The 18,363-nt window shown below is 52.8% G+C and overlaps 8 protein-coding genes across 8 annotated transcripts; 4 read left to right on the top strand and 4 right to left on the bottom strand.

Moving 5' to 3' along the window:
• Nucleotides 1-64: 64 nt before the first annotated feature.
• Nucleotides 65-2,165, top strand: BJY04DRAFT_210970 (Zn(II)2Cys6 transcription factor; the record flags this gene model as incomplete). The annotated part of the gene is made up of 7 exons (XM_073714335.1): nucleotides 65-109; nucleotides 157-729; nucleotides 784-930; nucleotides 1,023-1,150; nucleotides 1,206-1,416; nucleotides 1,475-1,545; nucleotides 1,595-2,165. The coding sequence occupies 7 exons, from the start codon at nucleotides 65-67 to the stop codon at nucleotides 2,163-2,165; spliced, it is 1,746 nt and encodes a 581-aa protein (XP_073565662.1).
• A 1,689-nt stretch (nucleotides 2,166-3,854) lies between these two features.
• Nucleotides 3,855-5,476, top strand: BJY04DRAFT_223589 (kinase-like domain-containing protein; the record flags this gene model as incomplete). Its single annotated transcript, XM_073717735.1, has 2 exons — nucleotides 3,855-4,506; nucleotides 4,569-5,476. 2 exons carry the CDS (start codon nucleotides 3,855-3,857, stop codon nucleotides 5,474-5,476), a joined length of 1,560 nt encoding a protein of 519 aa, XP_073565661.1.
• Nucleotides 5,477-5,896: 420 nt separating this feature from the next.
• On the bottom strand, nucleotides 5,897-8,029 carry BJY04DRAFT_200918 (MFS transporter). The gene is made up of 4 exons (XM_073713010.1): nucleotides 7,491-8,029; nucleotides 6,946-7,375; nucleotides 5,967-6,891; nucleotides 5,897-5,919 (listed from the first exon to the last, which is right to left on the bottom strand). The coding sequence occupies exons 1-3, from the start codon at nucleotides 7,653-7,655 to the stop codon at nucleotides 6,074-6,076; spliced, it is 1,413 nt and encodes a 470-aa protein (XP_073565660.1). The 5' UTR covers nucleotides 7,656-8,029; the 3' UTR covers nucleotides 5,897-5,919; nucleotides 5,967-6,073.
• Nucleotides 8,007-9,967, bottom strand: BJY04DRAFT_200917 (uncharacterized protein). Its single transcript, XM_073713009.1, has one exon. The coding sequence runs from the start codon at nucleotides 9,809-9,811 to the stop codon at nucleotides 8,336-8,338; it is 1,476 nt and encodes a 491-aa protein (XP_073565659.1). The 5' UTR covers nucleotides 9,812-9,967; the 3' UTR covers nucleotides 8,007-8,335.
• A 23-nt stretch (nucleotides 9,968-9,990) lies between these two features.
• On the bottom strand, nucleotides 9,991-10,803 carry BJY04DRAFT_200916 (Mpv17/PMP22 family protein). Its single transcript, XM_073713008.1, has one exon. It carries the CDS (start codon nucleotides 10,581-10,583, stop codon nucleotides 10,059-10,061), a length of 525 nt encoding a protein of 174 aa, XP_073565658.1. The 5' UTR covers nucleotides 10,584-10,803; the 3' UTR covers nucleotides 9,991-10,058.
• Nucleotides 10,804-10,915: 112 nt separating this feature from the next.
• Nucleotides 10,916-12,578, top strand: BJY04DRAFT_210967 (general substrate transporter; the record flags this gene model as incomplete). The annotated part of the gene is made up of 3 exons (XM_073714334.1): nucleotides 10,916-11,381; nucleotides 11,429-11,531; nucleotides 11,588-12,578. 3 exons carry the CDS (start codon nucleotides 10,916-10,918, stop codon nucleotides 12,576-12,578), a joined length of 1,560 nt encoding a protein of 519 aa, XP_073565657.1.
• A 137-nt stretch (nucleotides 12,579-12,715) lies between these two features.
• BJY04DRAFT_223584 (2,3-butanediol dehydrogenase) lies at nucleotides 12,716-13,905 on the bottom strand (the record flags this gene model as incomplete). The annotated part of the gene is made up of 2 exons (XM_073717734.1): nucleotides 12,716-13,781; nucleotides 13,835-13,905. 2 exons carry the CDS (start codon nucleotides 13,903-13,905, stop codon nucleotides 12,716-12,718), a joined length of 1,137 nt encoding a protein of 378 aa, XP_073565656.1.
• Nucleotides 13,906-15,346: 1,441 nt separating this feature from the next.
• On the top strand, nucleotides 15,347-17,274 carry BJY04DRAFT_210965 (GMC family oxidoreductase; the record flags this gene model as incomplete). The annotated part of the gene is made up of 3 exons (XM_073714333.1): nucleotides 15,347-15,670; nucleotides 15,725-15,807; nucleotides 15,858-17,274. 3 exons carry the CDS (start codon nucleotides 15,347-15,349, stop codon nucleotides 17,272-17,274), a joined length of 1,824 nt encoding a protein of 607 aa, XP_073565655.1.
• Nucleotides 17,275-18,363: the final 1,089 nt, after the last annotated feature.

The following is an 18,363-nucleotide window of genomic DNA, read 5'->3' as shown; positions in this document are numbered from 1 at the left end:
GTCTATTGCTCCAAAACCCTTGGACCCTGGGGCTCCGCTTGAGCGTGTTATACCAAAGAGGCAGATGGCCTCGAGTGCGTGTGAGACCTGTAGGGAACGCAAAACCAAGGTAGCTATTTCACTTTTGGAGTTGTACCGTGCTGATGGCCATTCAAGTGTATGTTCCGGGAAGAATCCCCGGCCTGCGATACTTGTATCAAGTATGAAACAGACTGCACCCTGAACCCGGAGAGTGATATGAGAAAAAAAGGATCCCTCAAGCGCAAACTTGAAGAGCTAGAATCTACTCAAAAGACACTGCTCCGGCTTGTAAACTCTTTGCAGGACAGTTCTCATGATGAAGCAACGACATTATTCAACCTGATACGAAGCAAGGCAGGGCTCGAAGAGATCGAGAGTTATATGGATCAGCAGACTGCCTTGTCACAGGCAGACAACGACACGGCTGAATCTTCTGAATCTTCTTTCCCGACCGGGGCATCTCGCAGGGCTTTAGATATCAAACGTCTTGTTGATATACCAATCTATCAAATCCCAGCGAAGCCGTGGACTTCTGTGACGGACGACAACGAGCTCGTTTCCCATCTGGCCTCTCTCTTTTTTGCCTGGTTTGACCCGTTCTACAACTTCATAGAGAAGGAGGCTTTCATGAGGGATGTGAGTAAGGGGGACACACAGTCTCAATTCTGCTCACCATTCCTGGTGAACTGTATTCTGGCCATAGGATCTGTGAGTGTACTGCACCTGGTAGTTGTTGGATTAAGCTAATCTGATCAATTAAAGATGCATTCGGACTATATCGAGGCTTATGCCGACAGCAGTGACCCCAACTCCAAGGGTCTTCATTCTTATGAAGAACCAAAGCGGCATTACCAGGAGATAGAAGGCTTAGTCGATATCCCCACTATACAAGGCATTGGCATATCGATTGTCTTATAAGCGCAACGACATTTCTTCCCATGCGCTTCTGAACTACGAAACCTGATTATAATCACAGCGAAGCACTGCAAGGCAAAGACAAGGTGTCCTGGATGTACGTGGGCCAGGTCAGCGGCATGATAGAACAATATGAAGCAACGCACCCTACCACGGTGGATACGCAAACCAATGCCGTCAATACTGCTATATGGGGTGCTTACAATGTTATCCAGTATGCCTCTTCCTTTCCTAGAACCGACGTGATGTTGCTAACAAAACCGTGACAGCTTGGCCGGAATGTCGCTCATGAAGGGCCACGATATTGCAATCCCAGATCGACCCCGTCTCTCGTATAGCCATGATCGATTGGACGATACTTGGTTGCCCTACCCTCGTCAAGACGACCCGAGGCCTGCGCATACCTCATGCATGGTGAATAGTTTCCGCGACTTGAGTTTGATCAACAGCGATGGGATCAAGACTCTCTTTGACAATAATGTGAAGCGTCAGCGTCCTTCTCGAAGCGGCGATAACCCGGATCTACGATAAGCTCGAGAACTGGAGGTCGACGTTACCAGAGTGCATGCAGCTGGGTAATGCCAATACCCCCCATATTCTATGTTTGCAGTCAGTGTCCGCTTCCCTTCCTATCTTACCGCGCTGACTTTTCGGACAGTATGTTCTACCACACAATTATCATGATCGTCTGGGGCCACCTCAAGTACCCAGGTCAAACTGACGACACGAACGAAGGAAGCATCAGTCCTGAACATGCTAAGAAGATATGCATTGACTCTGCGCATTCAGTATTGCGAATCCTGCAGAACCAAAGGTCAACTTGGGGCCTCGATTACGCATCTCCAACCATTCTTCATTGGCTCAGTATCTCTCTCTTTACCTTACTGGAGGAGCTAGACGATCTGGGCCATCGGAACTCTTTCATTAAACTGTGCGTAATGTCCCGGTTGGTCTCACGCAAGTACCCTATCATGAAAGGAATCCTGCGGATACTGCAAGGGTCAGCCCAACAAAGTAACATAAGTCTTCCGGCTGAAGCCGATGCACTCTTTGTGGAATTTGAGGACCAGATATGGATCAAGGAGGGCAAGAGGAAGTTTCGCAGTCTGTACCCAAACCTGATTTCCATGCACAAAACAGGTGGAGATCGCTCTGTCGAAGACTCAGAGATGGAATCCTTTTTGAACAAATGGGATAGGCTGAATCTTGAGGAGGAAGGAGGGGGCTAAGCTTCGTGGGCACTTGATATCCAGCATTTCTACTCTACTGCAGAAGAAAGAACGTTTCCAAGAGCACATACAAAAAACCAATCTAGAAGATGAGAACACACAACAGAGACAGGATATTAACCGGAAACAATACAAGAAAGCTACGACAAGCCATACGCCTTCTTTCTGAGCTGCGCTTGATGTGTAAGATCGATGGGAGCGGGTTGCTTCTGCTTGCTGAATTTCATCTTACTGGGGTCCGCGAAACGAACAGGAAGCCCGCCCTCGAGCGAGCAGTACAAGTGTCCTTCATACTCGTATTCAATCGAGTTCCCCATGAACACGGTTATATGAGGATCATCATCCCCGTAAGTTACCTCAGTGGACACTCCCCTGGGGTTTTTGCGGGTTCTCTCTGTGGAAAAAAAACTGATCGTTCGAGTGGTTCCATTACATGTGCTCCTACAGGCAAGGTTTAGTAAGGCTGGGAAAATAATCAAAGTCGGGTTCAACCAACCGGATCTAGATCATGCTGACATTCATCACGAGGCATGCCATGCGGCAGATGTTTAGCACCGCCTCTCGTTGTGCTGAACCCTTCGTGGGCGGCGTGCAAGTCCAGGTAACCTGTACCGCGGGATTAGTCTCATTGGCACGCGGGATGTGGATATCTTACCAGCGGGTCTTCAGGGCTAGGTTCGCGGTCTGGACTGATGGCAGTCATACCGCGTAGCTTTTTCACTGCTGCCTTGTAGCTCCCAACCGTCCTGGTTGTTCCTGGTGTAATGGTCTTCTGAATTGAGGCTAAACGGCTGCGCTGTGTGTGCCTAGTCTACAGAGTAGCCTGCCGCTGTATTGCAATGGCCTGGGGTTCTGCATCGCTTGTGTAAAGATCAAAGCTGGAATTGGGCCCGCCAGTCGTAGGTCCCCACCAGTCAATAAAGTTCTCGGTGGGGGGTTCATTTGGGGTGTTGGAGGAGGAGGAGGCCATGCTCTCCCCGAGTCTGTCGTATGGTGCCATGGTGAAGGTAATCGCGATACGCGGCGTAGGGCGATTGGGACAAGGTAGAGATGATGGGCACTGACGCAAACCTATATAGCAGAAGCCCAGCATTACGGACAGGACCCTGTATTCCTACCTACAAGGGAATATCAGAGGAAACAGACTTTCTTTCTATGCTATGTACGAAAGAAATGACTTTCTTTCTAAGATCTGTCTCGTGGACCACCAACCCATGTCTTTGGTGAATGTTTATACGATTGCCCATCCGGCGTTTATCTATCACAACTTGACCCCGTAATGACGAACATATAGCCAGGGTTTATAGAAGGAACATCTGCCAGGCAGTTGAATGTAGGTGCGAGTGGAGACACTTGACCACCGGATAAAGATTCCTTGATCACCATAAAAGATGAACAAGCTGGCAGCCTTGCATCCAGTCTTTGTAAGTAAAGATAGAAGGGCGTGCAATGAGTCAACAGCCTGGAGTAAGGAAGGTCGGCACTTCAAAGAACCTATTTTGGGTCCAACAAACAAACAAACAGCCTGGTGGCTCTTTGAAAGCACAGGGCCAATCATGAGGACCTGGTTGAGTGTAAACAGGGTCGCAGCAACGGTCAAAGAGGTCAAAGAGTCCTCTGGCTACTTTAAGCTGCCTGACACCGACCCACAATCTCTCAACAACTTATCTCTTTTCACATTTTGTTATCATGTCAGCTCACGAGAACACCCGGTCCTCTCAGTCACAGGTGGCTGGAGACCAAGCGCATCTAGACTGTAAGCCTGATCCCAGCAGCGAGACAGTCACCATCGGCAATGTCCTGGACGACATGATCCAGAGATGGGATGATAACGGGTGCGACGACTTCTTTGCGTGTGAGGATTGGTACCCCGAGGTAGAATACTCCTACAGGAAAGGTGGCCACCACCCTTTGCTGCTGGGAGATTACATTGGACCGGAGAAACAGTACCGACTGGTTCATAAGCTCGGACTCGGCGCTTATGGGATTGTGTGGCTTTGCCAGGTTGTTGGCTGTGACCCCCCCTTGTACGTCGCGGCGAAAACCCTCACAGCAGACTGCTCCGGAACCAATGGTGATGAAGCCCGCACATTGAAGCAGCTCGAAACCTTGTCCAAAAGACATCCCGAGATTTGGGATTATATCCTCCGCCCGCGAGATATGTTTCAGATCCACGGTCCCAATGGAACTCATGATTGTGTGATTTATCCTGTCGCCGGGGCGCCTGTCAAGACGATCAATGCAGATGGTATCCAAGATCCCCAGGCTTACCTGCGGGCCTTTACGCGTCAATCGGCACAGGCGATGGCGTCAATCCATAGACATGGAATTTGCCATGGTGGTCAGTGTTTCAGCGATCTCGAGTATGCTCAACTCGTGCCCAGTACGCTAATTTGGAGATAGACTTTCGCCCTGGAAACATCCTGCTTCGAATTAAAGGACTGAACGGAATCCCCCTAGAACAAGTCTATGAGATGGTCGGGGGACTTGGTGCTAGGGAGGCTCGCGAGATAGAGTACGAAGATGAAGATGAAGAAAGCCCTGTCCTGTGTCCTCCCAAGTATCTTATCTACCCAATACAAGACTTTGGACCCTGTACCGCTGAGATGGCGACAAACAAGCTTTGTGTGGTCGACTGGGGTGAGAGTTTCCATGTCTCTAGCCCGCCGGAGGATGGAACGAGGATTCCTTTTGAGTACGCCGCCCCCGAGCTTTACTTCGAGGGGAAATGTGGCTTTTCAAGTGACATGTGGGCACTCGCGTGCACCCTGGTTGAGATACGCACCGGGCATCGGTTGTTTCCTGTTTGTCAACAGTGGCAGGAGTTGCATGATGGTGACTATCTCTACGCGATTGTCAAGGGCCTTGGAATTCCACCCGAGTCCCTTTGGTCCAAACACCGCGAGGACTGGGAGGAGAGGTGCGTCTTGATGGAGGCTGACCCCGATCCCGATGCCCTGGTGGCGGAGATGACTGAGCTCGGTGGACATGAGGTCCTTCAGCGCTATCTGAATGAGATTCTGTCCCGCAAGTGCGACCATAGGATTGACACCGGGCTTGAAATTCTCTGGCGTGAGCCGATGCCAGAGGATGAGCGCAAGCCATTCGCCGATTTGATCAGCAAGATGTTGGCGTGGGAGCCTGAGAAGAGACTGACGATTCAGCAAGTTCTTGAGCACCCCTGGTTCTCATACGACAGCCCACCGGCTCAGAAAGCTGATGATGACAGGCAAGGGAAGATAACATACGCTTCGCTTACCTTGTCGCTCAGCGACATCATTACCCGGGTGCTACGCTCTGTATTCGGGTAGTTGCTTGTTAAGAGCGGTCTATTACTCAATTCGTTAGTTATTGCATTGGATTCTTTGTTTCGTTATGTTATCCCGAGATATATCAATCAAATCCCAGTTCCTGCGCCCTTCCTCCGGCATTCTAGTAGAGGTATGATGAGAACTAGATGTCTATGTAAAGTTATTAATTCCACTGGTAGTGGGCCCCGGCGTGGATTCTGGGACTTCTCCACGTAAATAGGCATTGGGACTTTATATTGAAAATCAAAGTACTGCTTACAACACGGGGTGTACGGCCGCTTTGGGGCATTGATAATACAGGCAGGCATTAGGGCTTGTGGGTGGGCGCTCTCGGTGACTCAACTACTACGCCGACCAAGAGGCTCGAATGGAAAGACGGCTGCCACAATCGCCATGATGACATAGAGGGCGGCGCAGATATAGATCGGAACCGAGGTCGTGGTCTAGAACTGATTAGGTTTTAGGCATGGCAGAGGTCTGAGATACTCACATCAGCCTCCCTCCCGACTACGGCACTGACAATTCCCATGATTCGGTTCAGCCCGATGGCGATGCCGTTTCCGGTGCCACGATGGGCAGATGGCAGGACCTAGAGGGTTAGTGTGAAATTGTACGCAAGAAAGAGCTGGCTCTGCGTACCTCGGGTGTGTAGGCGTACAGGGTGCCATAATAGATGTTCAGGCAGAAGTTGATGGTGCAGGTAAAGGCGACATTCTGCGCCGCGGTGCGCACTTGAGTGTAGGAGAAGAAAAACACCATTGTCACCAGTGCTCCGATGATCATCGTTCCGCGGCGTCCCCAAAACCACCGCGAGCGACACATGAACCCGGCGAGAATGGGCCCGAAGATACCGCACATGTTGGTGATGGCATAGTTCCGCCAGGTGATGTATGGGCTGTCCTCGCCAAATTCCGCACCACGCGATCGCAGATAGCTGGGCAAAAAGACATTGAAGAGCGGATACGCCAGACCGATCAGCAGCCAGGAGAACCAGACCAGGGTGGTGGACAGACCCATCTTCTTCGTGGCGTATAGACCGCGGAGATGGCGTCCCAGTTCAGGCAAGGAGATGATCTGATATGAACGGCGAGATCCCTGTGTGTGTCGTGGTGTTTCCCCAAAGGCTGTCAAGCGCTCGACCGTCAGACTGCACGGGCGGTTGTACTTCTGCGCGATGTTTTGCAGCACAGCGACAACCTTCTCGTCCTGACCGTCCGACACAAGGAACTTGGGCGTTTCCTCCAGACGAATGACGGTGATCCGCAGGATGGAGAGCACAAAGACGAAAGCCCCCGAGGTATACCACACATAGCGCCAACCCTGGTTGTTGTCGTAGGTGCAGCTGGCGGCATCGGCGCAGGAGTAATTGGGCATAAACGCCCAGGCAAACAAGCCGGCTATCAATTGACCGACACCTAGTGATAGACATGATCAGTATGGCCATGGGTCGCAGGAGATGGATCACAAACCCCACCACGCCGCCATCAGGGTCACCAGCCAGGCATGCTGGCTCGGCAGGTACTCGAGGAAGACAGCTGTGTCCAGAACCAGGTTTCCGCCCGCTCCAAACGCGCTCAGACAGGTGAACAACCCGAGAACGATCCAGTTCGGAGAGGCTCCGGCGACGATCGTAAAAATGGCGGAGATGAAGAGGGAGACGTTGAAGGCAAACCGGCGACCGATCACATCGGCGGAGAAGCCCCAGAACAAGGCGCCGACCAGCATACCGACGTATACCGCGATTGTCAGGCCCGTGTCAAAGCTGGGTTGGAACTCCAAGGTCGCCTGGGTCGCAACAATGGACTGCAGCAGCAGGATGAGGGAATCGACGGCGTATCCGAAGCCATTGAGGCAGAAGAGCTTCCACTGGTGGGGAGTGAAGCCGATCTCGTCGATCGCCTATGTCAAGTCAGTGGTTAACACGCGACCGGAGTCGTTTATCACGCTGGTCTTTGCGTGGGATGTACCGGGCCGATTGACTGCTCAATCCTGCCATCTATACTCATGCACGCACGTCGTTGACCAAGGCCATCTTCGCGGTCAGCACCGCGTCCAGTTTCTCCCCGCCTAACAGGTCGCTTTCGCCCAAGTGGACGGAGCGGTTTTCGGAGACCGAGGGCGCATCCTTGTTCTTGTCTTGCGACGCGATAGTGCCGCTGGCAGATTGTTCGACATCCATGACCGAAGCTTGAGCTGCAAGATGCGCACAGCGGAGAGATCGCAATCTGAGAAGATAGAAGAAGAGAAAAGGAGGCAGGAGGGGGAGGGGTCTTTTTATTTGATCGGGGAAGCACAGTGAATACAATTACAGACCACCCCACCCCCAGGTCTCCGCAGCTTGCCCGTGCGACTGCGACTGCTTATCATTCACTCTGATGGATCCTTTGATATTCCCCGATCCAGCTGTCTTGACCAATGGAATGGGCTCGTGGCTGGTTCGGCTCGGCCCCAGTCTGCTCGCAAATGAGATCCTGATTCCAGAGCTGTGAGATGCTCTCCCCCTTGCTCTCACATTCCTGCTTGCAGAGAAAGAGAGAGAGCCCATGCGACACTGCTCATGGCAAGTGCGTCAGTGGCTGAGGGTCGCCAATCACGTTGTCACCAGGATGTCTGGACAGTGAAGAGGACAAGAGGTAACCCTCCTGAGTTTGCACTAGTTTAGCGTCTCTTTGCATTTCTTGGCTGATACTGACCAATCAGAGGCTGTATCGTGGTGCATCTGGTGATGGATGTTGGACGCGCCAACCGCGCTGGCACACAGGGACAGCTACTGGGAGTCTACGTACAAGTACGGATGGAGATATATATATGGATTTCGGGTCATACCTGCACACCCCAAGAACTCTGACAGATAAAACCCTACAGCTCATCGTGGCTATGACCCGCACTCAACCCAGCAATGGTAAAGATCACTCGTCGATATGCCACCAGGCTTCCGTCCGACACCTCCAGAATCAAGTGCAGGTGCTTGTCGCTTTCTGGATGAGCATTCCGACCGCTTCGATGCAGGATCTCGCTCGCTGGGATGGTGACAGTAACTGATGCAGCCTCCGCTGCGCTGATCGCCAGCTCGGCCACATCTCGCCTGGCGTTGTTGTTGTTGGACGAAGGCTCGCGATATTGCCACCATCGATAGGACAGTTGGTCGCCATCGGGATCGCAAGAGTCACTGGCATCAAGGACGATCTCTGCACCAGCCTTCACCTGCATCTCGATCACACGGCGCCCACCAATCCCGTTGACCACTGCAACCGGTGCATGGTTGGCCGACTCAAATCCCTCGGCTACACTCCATCCCATGCGGGCGGCAAAGTCGTGTTGAAACGCCCTGCGCCATCGCCAGACCGTGACATGCGAGCCCATGATGGTCCGTCCTTGCGCGTCGACGAGTGTGTCGACGCTATCAGCAAAGTGACCCTCTCCAAAGGCCACCGGCCCGTATCGACCTCCCCACGATCCCCATTCAGGATGTTCAGGGTCGGAGAGTCCGTTGGGGATGATATACAACAGCGAGGGTGTGTCGCCCTCGAGGATAAATTCAGCATCCGGATACTTGGACCCCAAAGGCCCTGCATTCTGAACGTTATTTCGCACCCATTCTGGCGAAACCAACTCGTTATCGGCATCGCATGGGAAATGGTAGTATGCCTCACCCGACATGCCTCCCCACGCCGCTACAGCATACCGGTTGAAGTGATGCACACTGGCAATATAGAAGAGCTGCGGCCAGTTTCGGCGGATCCAGGTCCCCGTGTTATCTTGGTCGGAGATCGAGTAGGCTCGCACCTTGCTCACAAATCGGTCCACCTCCGCAGTCGGTCGTGTAGCATTGACATGCCAGAGAGCTTGGGCGAGGACGGAGGCACCACCCCATATCAGCACCCATAGTGGTTCGTCCGACCGATCAACCGCCTCAACGAGAAGTTGAGACCCAGTGCTGTCTTTTCCTTCGCCTACTCCTTCCAGTCCATACACGGGAAGACCAGAAGCGATCAACTCCTTGAGGTCCGCCTCTCCCGGCCAGCCGTGTGCGTGTTTTTGTAGATTCGGCAGAGAGGATCCATATGCGTCGGCAATCTCGTGCATGAGATCTGGTCTTGTGGTATCGTTTAACCAGATGCTGGTGGTTGCGACGAGCCCTTGGAGGCGGAACTCATTGGCGTAGACCATCAACCGCACGAGCGATTGGGCATCATCGGGCTCATTGTCAATGTCACTCAATACAAAAAGCCGTGTCTTGCCCTCATGTTTGAGGTGACATTGTGATTGAAGAGACAGATCTGCCCACAGGGGGACAAGAGAAGCAGCAAGTGACAGGGCCTTCCACCAGAACATTATGTAGAGCAGTGTTGAGCAGGATTCGACCAGGCTACAAGCTACGTTTATAGCTGGTAGAAGACCGCTAGCAGGGCGACAATTGCTATTGACAGATATGGAATGTGCAAACGCCGTTGATCGACTCTCCAACTGCCGGACTTCCCTCCGTCGCCCTAATATTGCATAACCACCCCCACACCAGAGTCAACCCACCCCAGACCACCCCCACGCTAACTGCCATGATACAATGAATGCCTCCAACTGCCTACTTTGCCAGCGCATAGAGAGTCAGGAAGATGTTCCACCCGAATCCAACACAGGAAGCCACAAGCACTCGCGATTCCACCGGCACCCAGAGAAAGTTGATCAACGCACATGCCGGCCAGATCTTCCACGCCTTTCGGATCAGGGGCCAAATTTTGCGATTGACCTCCATTATAACCAGTCGGAGATCAGATAGGCGTATTGCATGCGTCGACACAAGAAAGACCGTGTTCATGATGAACAAGCCGACCGTTTGGTCGAGGACAAGCTTGAAAAGCACATTATGCCAAAGCGTCTTCGGCGAACCTTTCAATCGCGAGGGAAACGTATCCTCAAGATACCGCTGCCAGTAACAGTTGATATGCGCTTGGATCAAACCGAAAATGGCAAATTCAGCCACAGACTGCCAGTCGACGGCTCGGGGGTCGGTATTGGGACTTCTCCAACTGCTGGCGAGCTGGGCAGTCAGGTTTGCAGCCGATTTGAGGACCGCCGATTGAACAATGGTTTGGAACTGACTGGGCATTGCGATGTCGAGGCTGAGCAGGTTAGAGGATAGTCAACGAAGGAAGGGTTGTGGTGATAGTGCCTTGATTAAGTCCACCTAGCCGGTGGTATTTGTATACGCCTTGACTGACGCGCAAGAGGGTACCCCCACGGCGCAGGGCTTAGTCCTTCCCCGCGTTATAGCGCTCAGCGTACGGTTGCCTGATTCAGACAGCTCCAGGGTGGAGTCTGGCACGTAGGCTGATATGCTGGAGTCCTATAAAGTGGAGAGCATTTCTGGTATTATACTCTGGCATTCCAAACGGCACTCACATATCCTCTCTCTTTCGATATTGCAACTGGGACTGCAACATGTTGGACGCAATCCGAAATTATAGCCTCTTCCAGGACCTCAATGGGCGGCTGATGCTCATTGGCGCCGTGTCGTCGCTCGGCGCCATGGGCTTTGGCTTCGACAATGGATGGTGGGGAGGTGCTCTGGGTCTGTCCGAGTTTCAACGCAAGTATGGCCAGTGGGACGAGTCGCTGGGTCAGTACGCAATTCCATCACATAAGACGTCTGTGGGCACCGGGACTGGCTCTGCTGGTATTATTCTCGGTTGCATCATTGCTCCCATGGTCACCTCCAGGCTCGGACGCCGGAATGCTTTTCTTGTCATGTCGCTGTTGATGACGATCGGGATCATCCTGGAAGCATCTGCAGTCACCTCGTTCTGGCAGCTTGTTGTCGGTCGCATTATTGTTTACTCGGGCATTGGGTTGGCGTCCAACTGTGTTCCTCTTTACCTCTCCGAGTGCTCGCCTCCCAGGATTCGTGGTAGGTACCTCCAGCAAGAGCACGTATGACCCGACTGACCCAAACAGGTGCATTTCTTGCGCTTTATAGCTTCTTCAATTCGCTAGGAGTCTTTCTCGCTGCGATTGTCGTCTACCTTTCTCGTACCAGGGAAGATCAGTGGCAGTACCTGTGAGTCAGCCAAATGATAGCTGATACCCACAGCGAACTCACACTGACAATGACAGGATTGTGATCCTCTGCCAGCTAACGGTCCCCGTTGGTTATCTGACCTTTTACGTCTTCCTCCCCGAATCCCCCCGCTATCTCGTTTATCGCGGTCGGTACGATGAAGCCGAGAAGGTCCTCCGATCGCTGTCCAACCACCCCGAAACCATTCCCCAGGAGGTCGAGCTCCTCAAAGCCCAAGACTTGGAGCAGCGTGAGCTCCACCGGGCCACTTCGGTGTGGGACTGCTTCAAAGGCACAAACCTACGTCGTACGTTGATCGCGATGGGGGTGCAGATCCTTCAACAGGCACAGGGCGTGTCGTTCATTCAAAACTTTATCGTCACCTTCATGGAACAGCTTGGCTTTCCTGACCCACTGCGCAGCAATCTGATGGTCACTGGATGCAGTTTCGCCGTCCATATTATTACCTTCCTGACCTTTGACAAGATTGGTCGCCGACCCTCGTTGTTCCTTGGGGCCCTTCTCATGGCGGGGACGATGTTGGGCACCGGAGGGGCCACCAGCACTGGCACAGCGGGGAACTACTCCGATACGGCTGCGGAGGCATCAGTTGCTCTGCTTATTTTATGGTACTGTATCTATGGCTTTACCTGGGGCCCTGGTTGCTGGGTGGTCGCTGGTGAAGTTGGAACAGGCCAGCTGCGTGAGCGCACTCTCTTTCTCGCTTCCATGGGAAGTTTTGTCACGTCAGTCCCTATCAATTTTGTCAACCCGTATGTCCAGGCCGACCTCGGAGGTGCGGTGACCTTTATCTACGGCTCATTCTCCGTGGTTGCTGCCATCTGGGTGTGGCTGATGGTGCCTGAGACGAAAGATCGGTCGCTCGAGGAGCTCGACGACATGTTCCAGGCAAAGGTCCCAACCAGGGCATTCAAAGACTACGTATGCACTGGACTTGGGGCTGAAATTACAGAAATGGATCGGGTGGATGGCAAGAAGGAGGTGGAGGCTGAATGGGTCGAGGATCGAAGAAGTTCGGCTCAGTGAGATGTGCAAAAGGCGATAAGTTCATATGTTACAGATACCCTGCTTGAAAGCTGCATTCACCGTAGGATCTGGAGAAGGTGCCTGCACGACGTCTCGGACTGTAGGAATCAAAGTCTGGACAATAGAACTAAACCCAACTATAGCCGCACGGAACGCGGTTGACTAGGCCTGATCAATATCTTTACGTGAGCTGCCTTATTCTGGATTAATTCCAGTAAACCTTTGTCAATAACATCGTCCAAGTCCACAACCGATGTGATCAACTTCTCCGCCGCCACCTTTCCGGACTCCAGTGCCTCAATAAGACCTTGAAAGTCAACGTCCGTATAGCAGATTCCGCCGGTAAGCCGCTTCTCGGTCAGGGTCAGGGCGTTCAGGTTTAAGCTGACGGGCTGTTCATATATGGCAACATTAAATACGGTGCCTCCGGGTCGAGCAGCGGCGACAGCAGTGTCCAAGGTGGATTGCAGTCCGGTGCAGTCGAAGCAGACATCCACCCCGTCTGCTTGGACCGCCGCTTGGGTCGCTACCACCACCGGATCGAGGCCGCCTTTCGGGTACTCGGTCGGGTCAACAACCAAATCCGCTCCAAACTCTTTCGCCATTTGTTTCCGCGACGCTGTTACTTCGCTGATCACGACCGTCTTTGCATTCCAGACGTGAAGAAGCATGAGAATCGCCAATCCAATTGGCCCCGCCCCCAGAATCAGCGCCGTTTGCCCCGGCTGGAATCCGGAGATGCGGATACAGTGCCACGCGACCGCAAGCGGTTCCATCAACGCTCCCACTTTCAGCGACACCGAGTCGGGGAGTGGGATGCAGGCAAAATGCTTGACCACAATCTCCGAGGCCAGACCCCCACCAGCAGCACTCAAGCCATATGAAGCATAGCGTTTGCAGACGTTGGGCATGTCCAGCTGGCAGGCGGTGCATGGGTCCAGTCCGTGGTGACGGTCGTTCCAGGCCGGGTTGACCGCGACTCGCGCCCCGGTCTGGAGGCGGGGATCCGAGACGGAGGCCCCAACCTCCACGATCGTCCCGGACATTTCATGGCCCAGGGTCACTGGTAGTCGCTGCCCCGTCCATGGATTCTGTTCGCCTTGCTTGGGAGGGAAGATTGGTCCTCCAAGATATTCGTGAATGTCCGAGCCACAGATCCCACAGTACGCAATCTGAATTCGCACTTCATCCCGATGGCAGATCCTAACGAGTTAACTTGTCTATGGGTTCGCAGTGCAGCTATCAGAGCCACCTACTTGGGTTTGACCTGCTCAAGTCGAACGTCTCTCGGCCCATAGTACTGAAGGGCGGTAATTTTCGAGGTCATGTTAATCTGTGGTAGGACTGTTCTCCGGGAATGATGGTGCTGAGCAGTGATAATTCAGCGTCCCTGTCTTCCTAAATATACCTAATGCTGTTCACTGGGGGTCTAATGCAATGACGTGCGGGGAAGGTCTGCTGACTGAATCTCATCCTCTTCTCTCGCACGAGAAGTCGTTCAACCACCCTGCGACGATGCCTCGTCCCAAAGGATATCGCAACACTTCGCAATCACACCTTCGATTTGCTAGTCAAGCCCTTTACAGGATTCACCCAGAGATGAGGAGAACAATATGCCCTGTTGAGCAAGCTGGGGTTGCGGATTGTGTTGTGGCCTATGTGTTGAGCGGTATTTATATACATCCACAAAGGTCACTGCACAACTTCCCTCGAGACAACAAAAGAGCATGAATAGCACGCAGAACGCAAAGGCATTTGCATCAGCATTTGGCAGTTGACCCCACGAGTCATCACGACACATTGTAAGCAACCGTCCATGGAGCATCCCTTAACCGACCCTTTTCTCCCATCCAAATCACTTTGGCGGCCACCCGTACAGACCCACAGCAATGCTCGTCCACATCGCCAACAACTGGTGCCCTGACGAGAACAAGATTAGCGACAGATACTATATGGCCTAGATTATCGAGCTCTTGCCGCTCGGCATCTTATTCCATCTATTTGTTGAGGGCGGCCGTCTGAAGCTGCACCTTCCGGACCCTGCGATGCCGTGTTATAGCCAGACACAAAGAGATTTATACGTACGCTTCCCAACAAGTTGGCGTACTTAGACTGTCTCCACCCATCATACCTGCAGACAGGCAAGAGCTTATTGCAGTGGACAACACTCAGCTGACGAGGTTGCTGCTCCAGAGAAACACTTCACCTTCGTCTCTTCTGCACCTTGCTAGATGTGTCTTACACTGAGACCCTCGCGGCCACTCCTACAGAAATATCACAATACCGCTCGACTTTGGGCCATGAAACGAACGGATCGTTATATTATAAAGTGGTATTCACTAGGCTTGTTTGCCAGAGACTCGCATCATCTGATGTTATGGTCTGGACCCGCCTATCATAGAATTGCTGCATCTAATTACCCCTCTTCCAGCCACTGCATTTCGTTTCCACCAATCTGCTATGCAATGACCACCTCTAGCAAAGCAATATATCTGGTAAGAGAATTCCAGGTGGACCGCTCGACAATACCGGGATCATCGTGATTCCTGCAGCATGAGTCGGTGTGAAGCTAATCGGGGTGGGGCGTCTCCATCGTTCGTCCATGCAGGACCCCCATTCGTGGAGGAATCCTGCTGCAGCTCTCGATCAGTCGAAACTGACTCGTCAATACGCTTTCTGTTGAGGTTGGGCACAGCTGAACCTCGGAAAACTGGAAGGTCCATACGTATATATACTGAGCGCCCGGGCTGTGGTCCTTGTTTATCAAGATGGCTCGCCTCGCGCTTCTGCTCCAGCTGTTTGCCTCACTTGCAGCGGCCTCGCTGGCCCTTAATCGACAGCCGGCGCATGACGGCCACAATGCAACATTTGATTATGTAGTTGTTGGCGGAGGCACGTCGGGTCTGGCCCTGGCTGCACGGCTTGCTGAGGACTCCAACATTAGTGTCGCTGTCGTGGAAGCCGGCGGTTACTATGAGAAGGAAGGCACAGTAGAGTCCATCATCCCCGCCTTTGCTTTGATGGCCAACACAAGCATTGATCCCTCGCAAACCTCGCCAATTGACTGGGACTTCAAGGCCGAACCGCTTACGGTGCGTGTATTGCTTGCTGGATATCGAGTGTGATCTTCAACTAATCGTCGCTAGCAAGCAAATGATCGCGTTGTTCGCTATGCGAGGGGAAAGACACTGGGTGGTTCGTCCGCCAGGAATTTTATGGCTTACCATCGGTGTGTTCAGCCTGCCGTTTATCTGACGCCCATCTTCTAACATTATCTAGTGGGACCAAAGGCACGTATGATCAATGGGCCGAATTGACAGGCGACCCCTCATGGGGTTGGGACTCGGTCAACACATACTTCAAAAAGAGCTGCACGCTAACTGCGCCCAATATGATGTATCGCCACCCCAACACCACTGTGACCTACAACCCCGAGGCTTGCGATGTATCAGGTGGCCCTCTGCAAGTAACATGGCCAAACTACGGAGCCCCGTCCTCGACTTGGTTCGAACTAGGTCTTGACAGCATCGGCGTGCCTCCAGTTTCCGACTTTAACAGTGGATTCCTGAATGGCTCAGCGTGGGCAGCAACGACGATCAGGCCACATGAGCAGATCCGTGATTCCTCCGAAACCAGCTATCTCCAGTCTGCCCTGCAGAGGAAGAACACCACCCTTAAGATTTACAAACATACCCTGGCGCTACAGATCAACTTTGATGGCACAACTGCCACTGGTGTACAAGTGAAATCAACCCTCTCGGGCAAGAAATACACCCTCCACGCCCGCCGCGAGGTCATACTCTCCGCCGGCGCCTTCCAGTCCCCTCAACTCCTCATGGTCTCGGGCATCGGTCCCCGCGCGACCCTCGAGGCACATGGAATTCCTGTCCTCTACGATTCCCCTCCTGTTGGCCAGAACATGTGGGATCACATCTACTTCACCATCGCCCACCAAGTCAATGTTGAAACGCCCACCCGCCTCGACACTGACCCCGCATACGCATACGAGTCCGCTCTCGAATACGCCGCCCGCCGCGACGGCCCACTCTCCTCACCCCCATTCGGCCTCCTCGCCTGGGAACGCCTCTCGGCCACCCACCTCCCCCATTCAACCCTTGCCGAGCTGGACTCCACCTTCCCTCCAGACTGGCCGACAATCGAGTACATCAGCACCGCGGCGCTCCTGGATGCCGCACCCTTGGCCAATGCAACGGAAAATGGCGCGCAGTACGCGGCAATTGGTGCAGCGCTCGTTGCGCCCCTCTCCCGGGGCCAGGTAACAATTCGCTCTGCCAGCATGGAAGACCCGCCCATCATCGAACTTGGGTACCTGACCCACAAAGCTGATGTTGATGTTGCACTGGCGGCCTTCAAACGCACGCGTGATGCTTGGTCCGCGACAGAAATTACTGTCGGTAGCGAGTATCAGCCTGGTCCTGCTGTTCAAACTGATGAGGAGATTCTTACATACCTGCGCTCGAATATTGGGCCCGTCTATCACCCTGCGGGGACCTGTGCGATGGGGAAGAATGGAGATGCTAAAGCAGTTGTTGATAGTGCAGCCAGGGTCATTGGTGTACATGGCTTACGGGTTGTTGATGCGAGCATCTTTCCCACATTACCACCTGGGCATCCGCAGAGTTCGTGCTATATGATTGCTGAGAAGATTGCGGCACAGATTAGAAATAACGCTTGAGTGGTAGAGGGTAGAAGCTAGAGTTATACACAGTCAGCATTTGAGCTTTCTGCATGGGCGATACTTGGGTATCGTTCGGTTCATCATAGTTGCGGATTTTATTTACTATTTGCCCAAGCAGATAGATAACCAGTTGGAGTAGGCTGAGTGAGGGAGAAACATCTAGTTTTAAAGGCCTGTGTGCTTCCGAATCCATCCATTCATCTTGCACCAACTCTTTGGCCGAGCTACGCTTCTCTGGCTGCCACTGCAGCATCTTGCGCATCATACGCAGGAACATCTCCTTGTCTCCTTTATCGTCGTTGAGCGTTGTCTCTCTCTTCTCCAGCGGAACCTGCTCCCTTAATAAAGAATCGTCGTGGAGTTCACCCAACTCAGCGAAGAATCGATCGCTGCGTTTCCTCCGCGCAAGGAGACTGGCTGGAGTAAGTCCGATCAGGTTGATTATCTCTGCTAGATGCGCTTTACTTTTGTGCGCGCGGGAAACGGGATCGTAGCCTGTGGATAGAGAGCCACCTTCAAAGATGTTCCAGATCTGTCAGATAATGTCAGTAAATTATGCTCTTAATCCTTCGAAGCCTAGCATGGATTGCGTACCATGCATCCAACGGTTCAGATATCGGCACTAAACGACCATGGAGGATAATGCTCAGGCTGAACATCTTCGTAGTGTTCTACATCCCCAACCTCAGCAGAGCGTAAATCGCATGAGACCGGGGCACCAAGTTTCCGAGGCTGCATTGTAAGCTCGAGAGAGAGGTAGATGTTTCGTCCGTCCTCCTCCTTGCGACGGGAGGGATACTGAAGGTTATCTTGCTCAAACATCTCGAATGGCTCATCGTCTGCGAAGCCAAACAAGATTTTGTCCGCTTTGATGTCTTCCAGATAATATCATTACTAGAATGCAGGTGACCGGGGGATGCCTGGGGTAAATACCTGTATGTATGACTCGACATTCTGTGTGTAAAAAAGCCAAGGCAGAGAACGATTGGGTTTAGGGTTAGGGTTAGGGTTAGGGTTAGGGTTAGGGTTAGGGTTAGGGTTAGGGTTAGGGTTAGGGTTAGGGTTAGGGTTAGGGTTAGGGTTAGG

The sequence above is a fragment of the Aspergillus karnatakaensis genome (genome assembly GCF_047715665.1).
Source record: "Aspergillus karnatakaensis strain CBS 102800 unplaced genomic scaffold BJY04scaffold_75, whole genome shotgun sequence".
Taxonomy (NCBI): domain Eukaryota; kingdom Fungi; phylum Ascomycota; class Eurotiomycetes; order Eurotiales; family Aspergillaceae; genus Aspergillus; species Aspergillus karnatakaensis.
The sequence above is the reverse complement of the archived record's forward strand: the minus strand, read 5'-3'. Positions and strand labels throughout refer to the sequence as shown.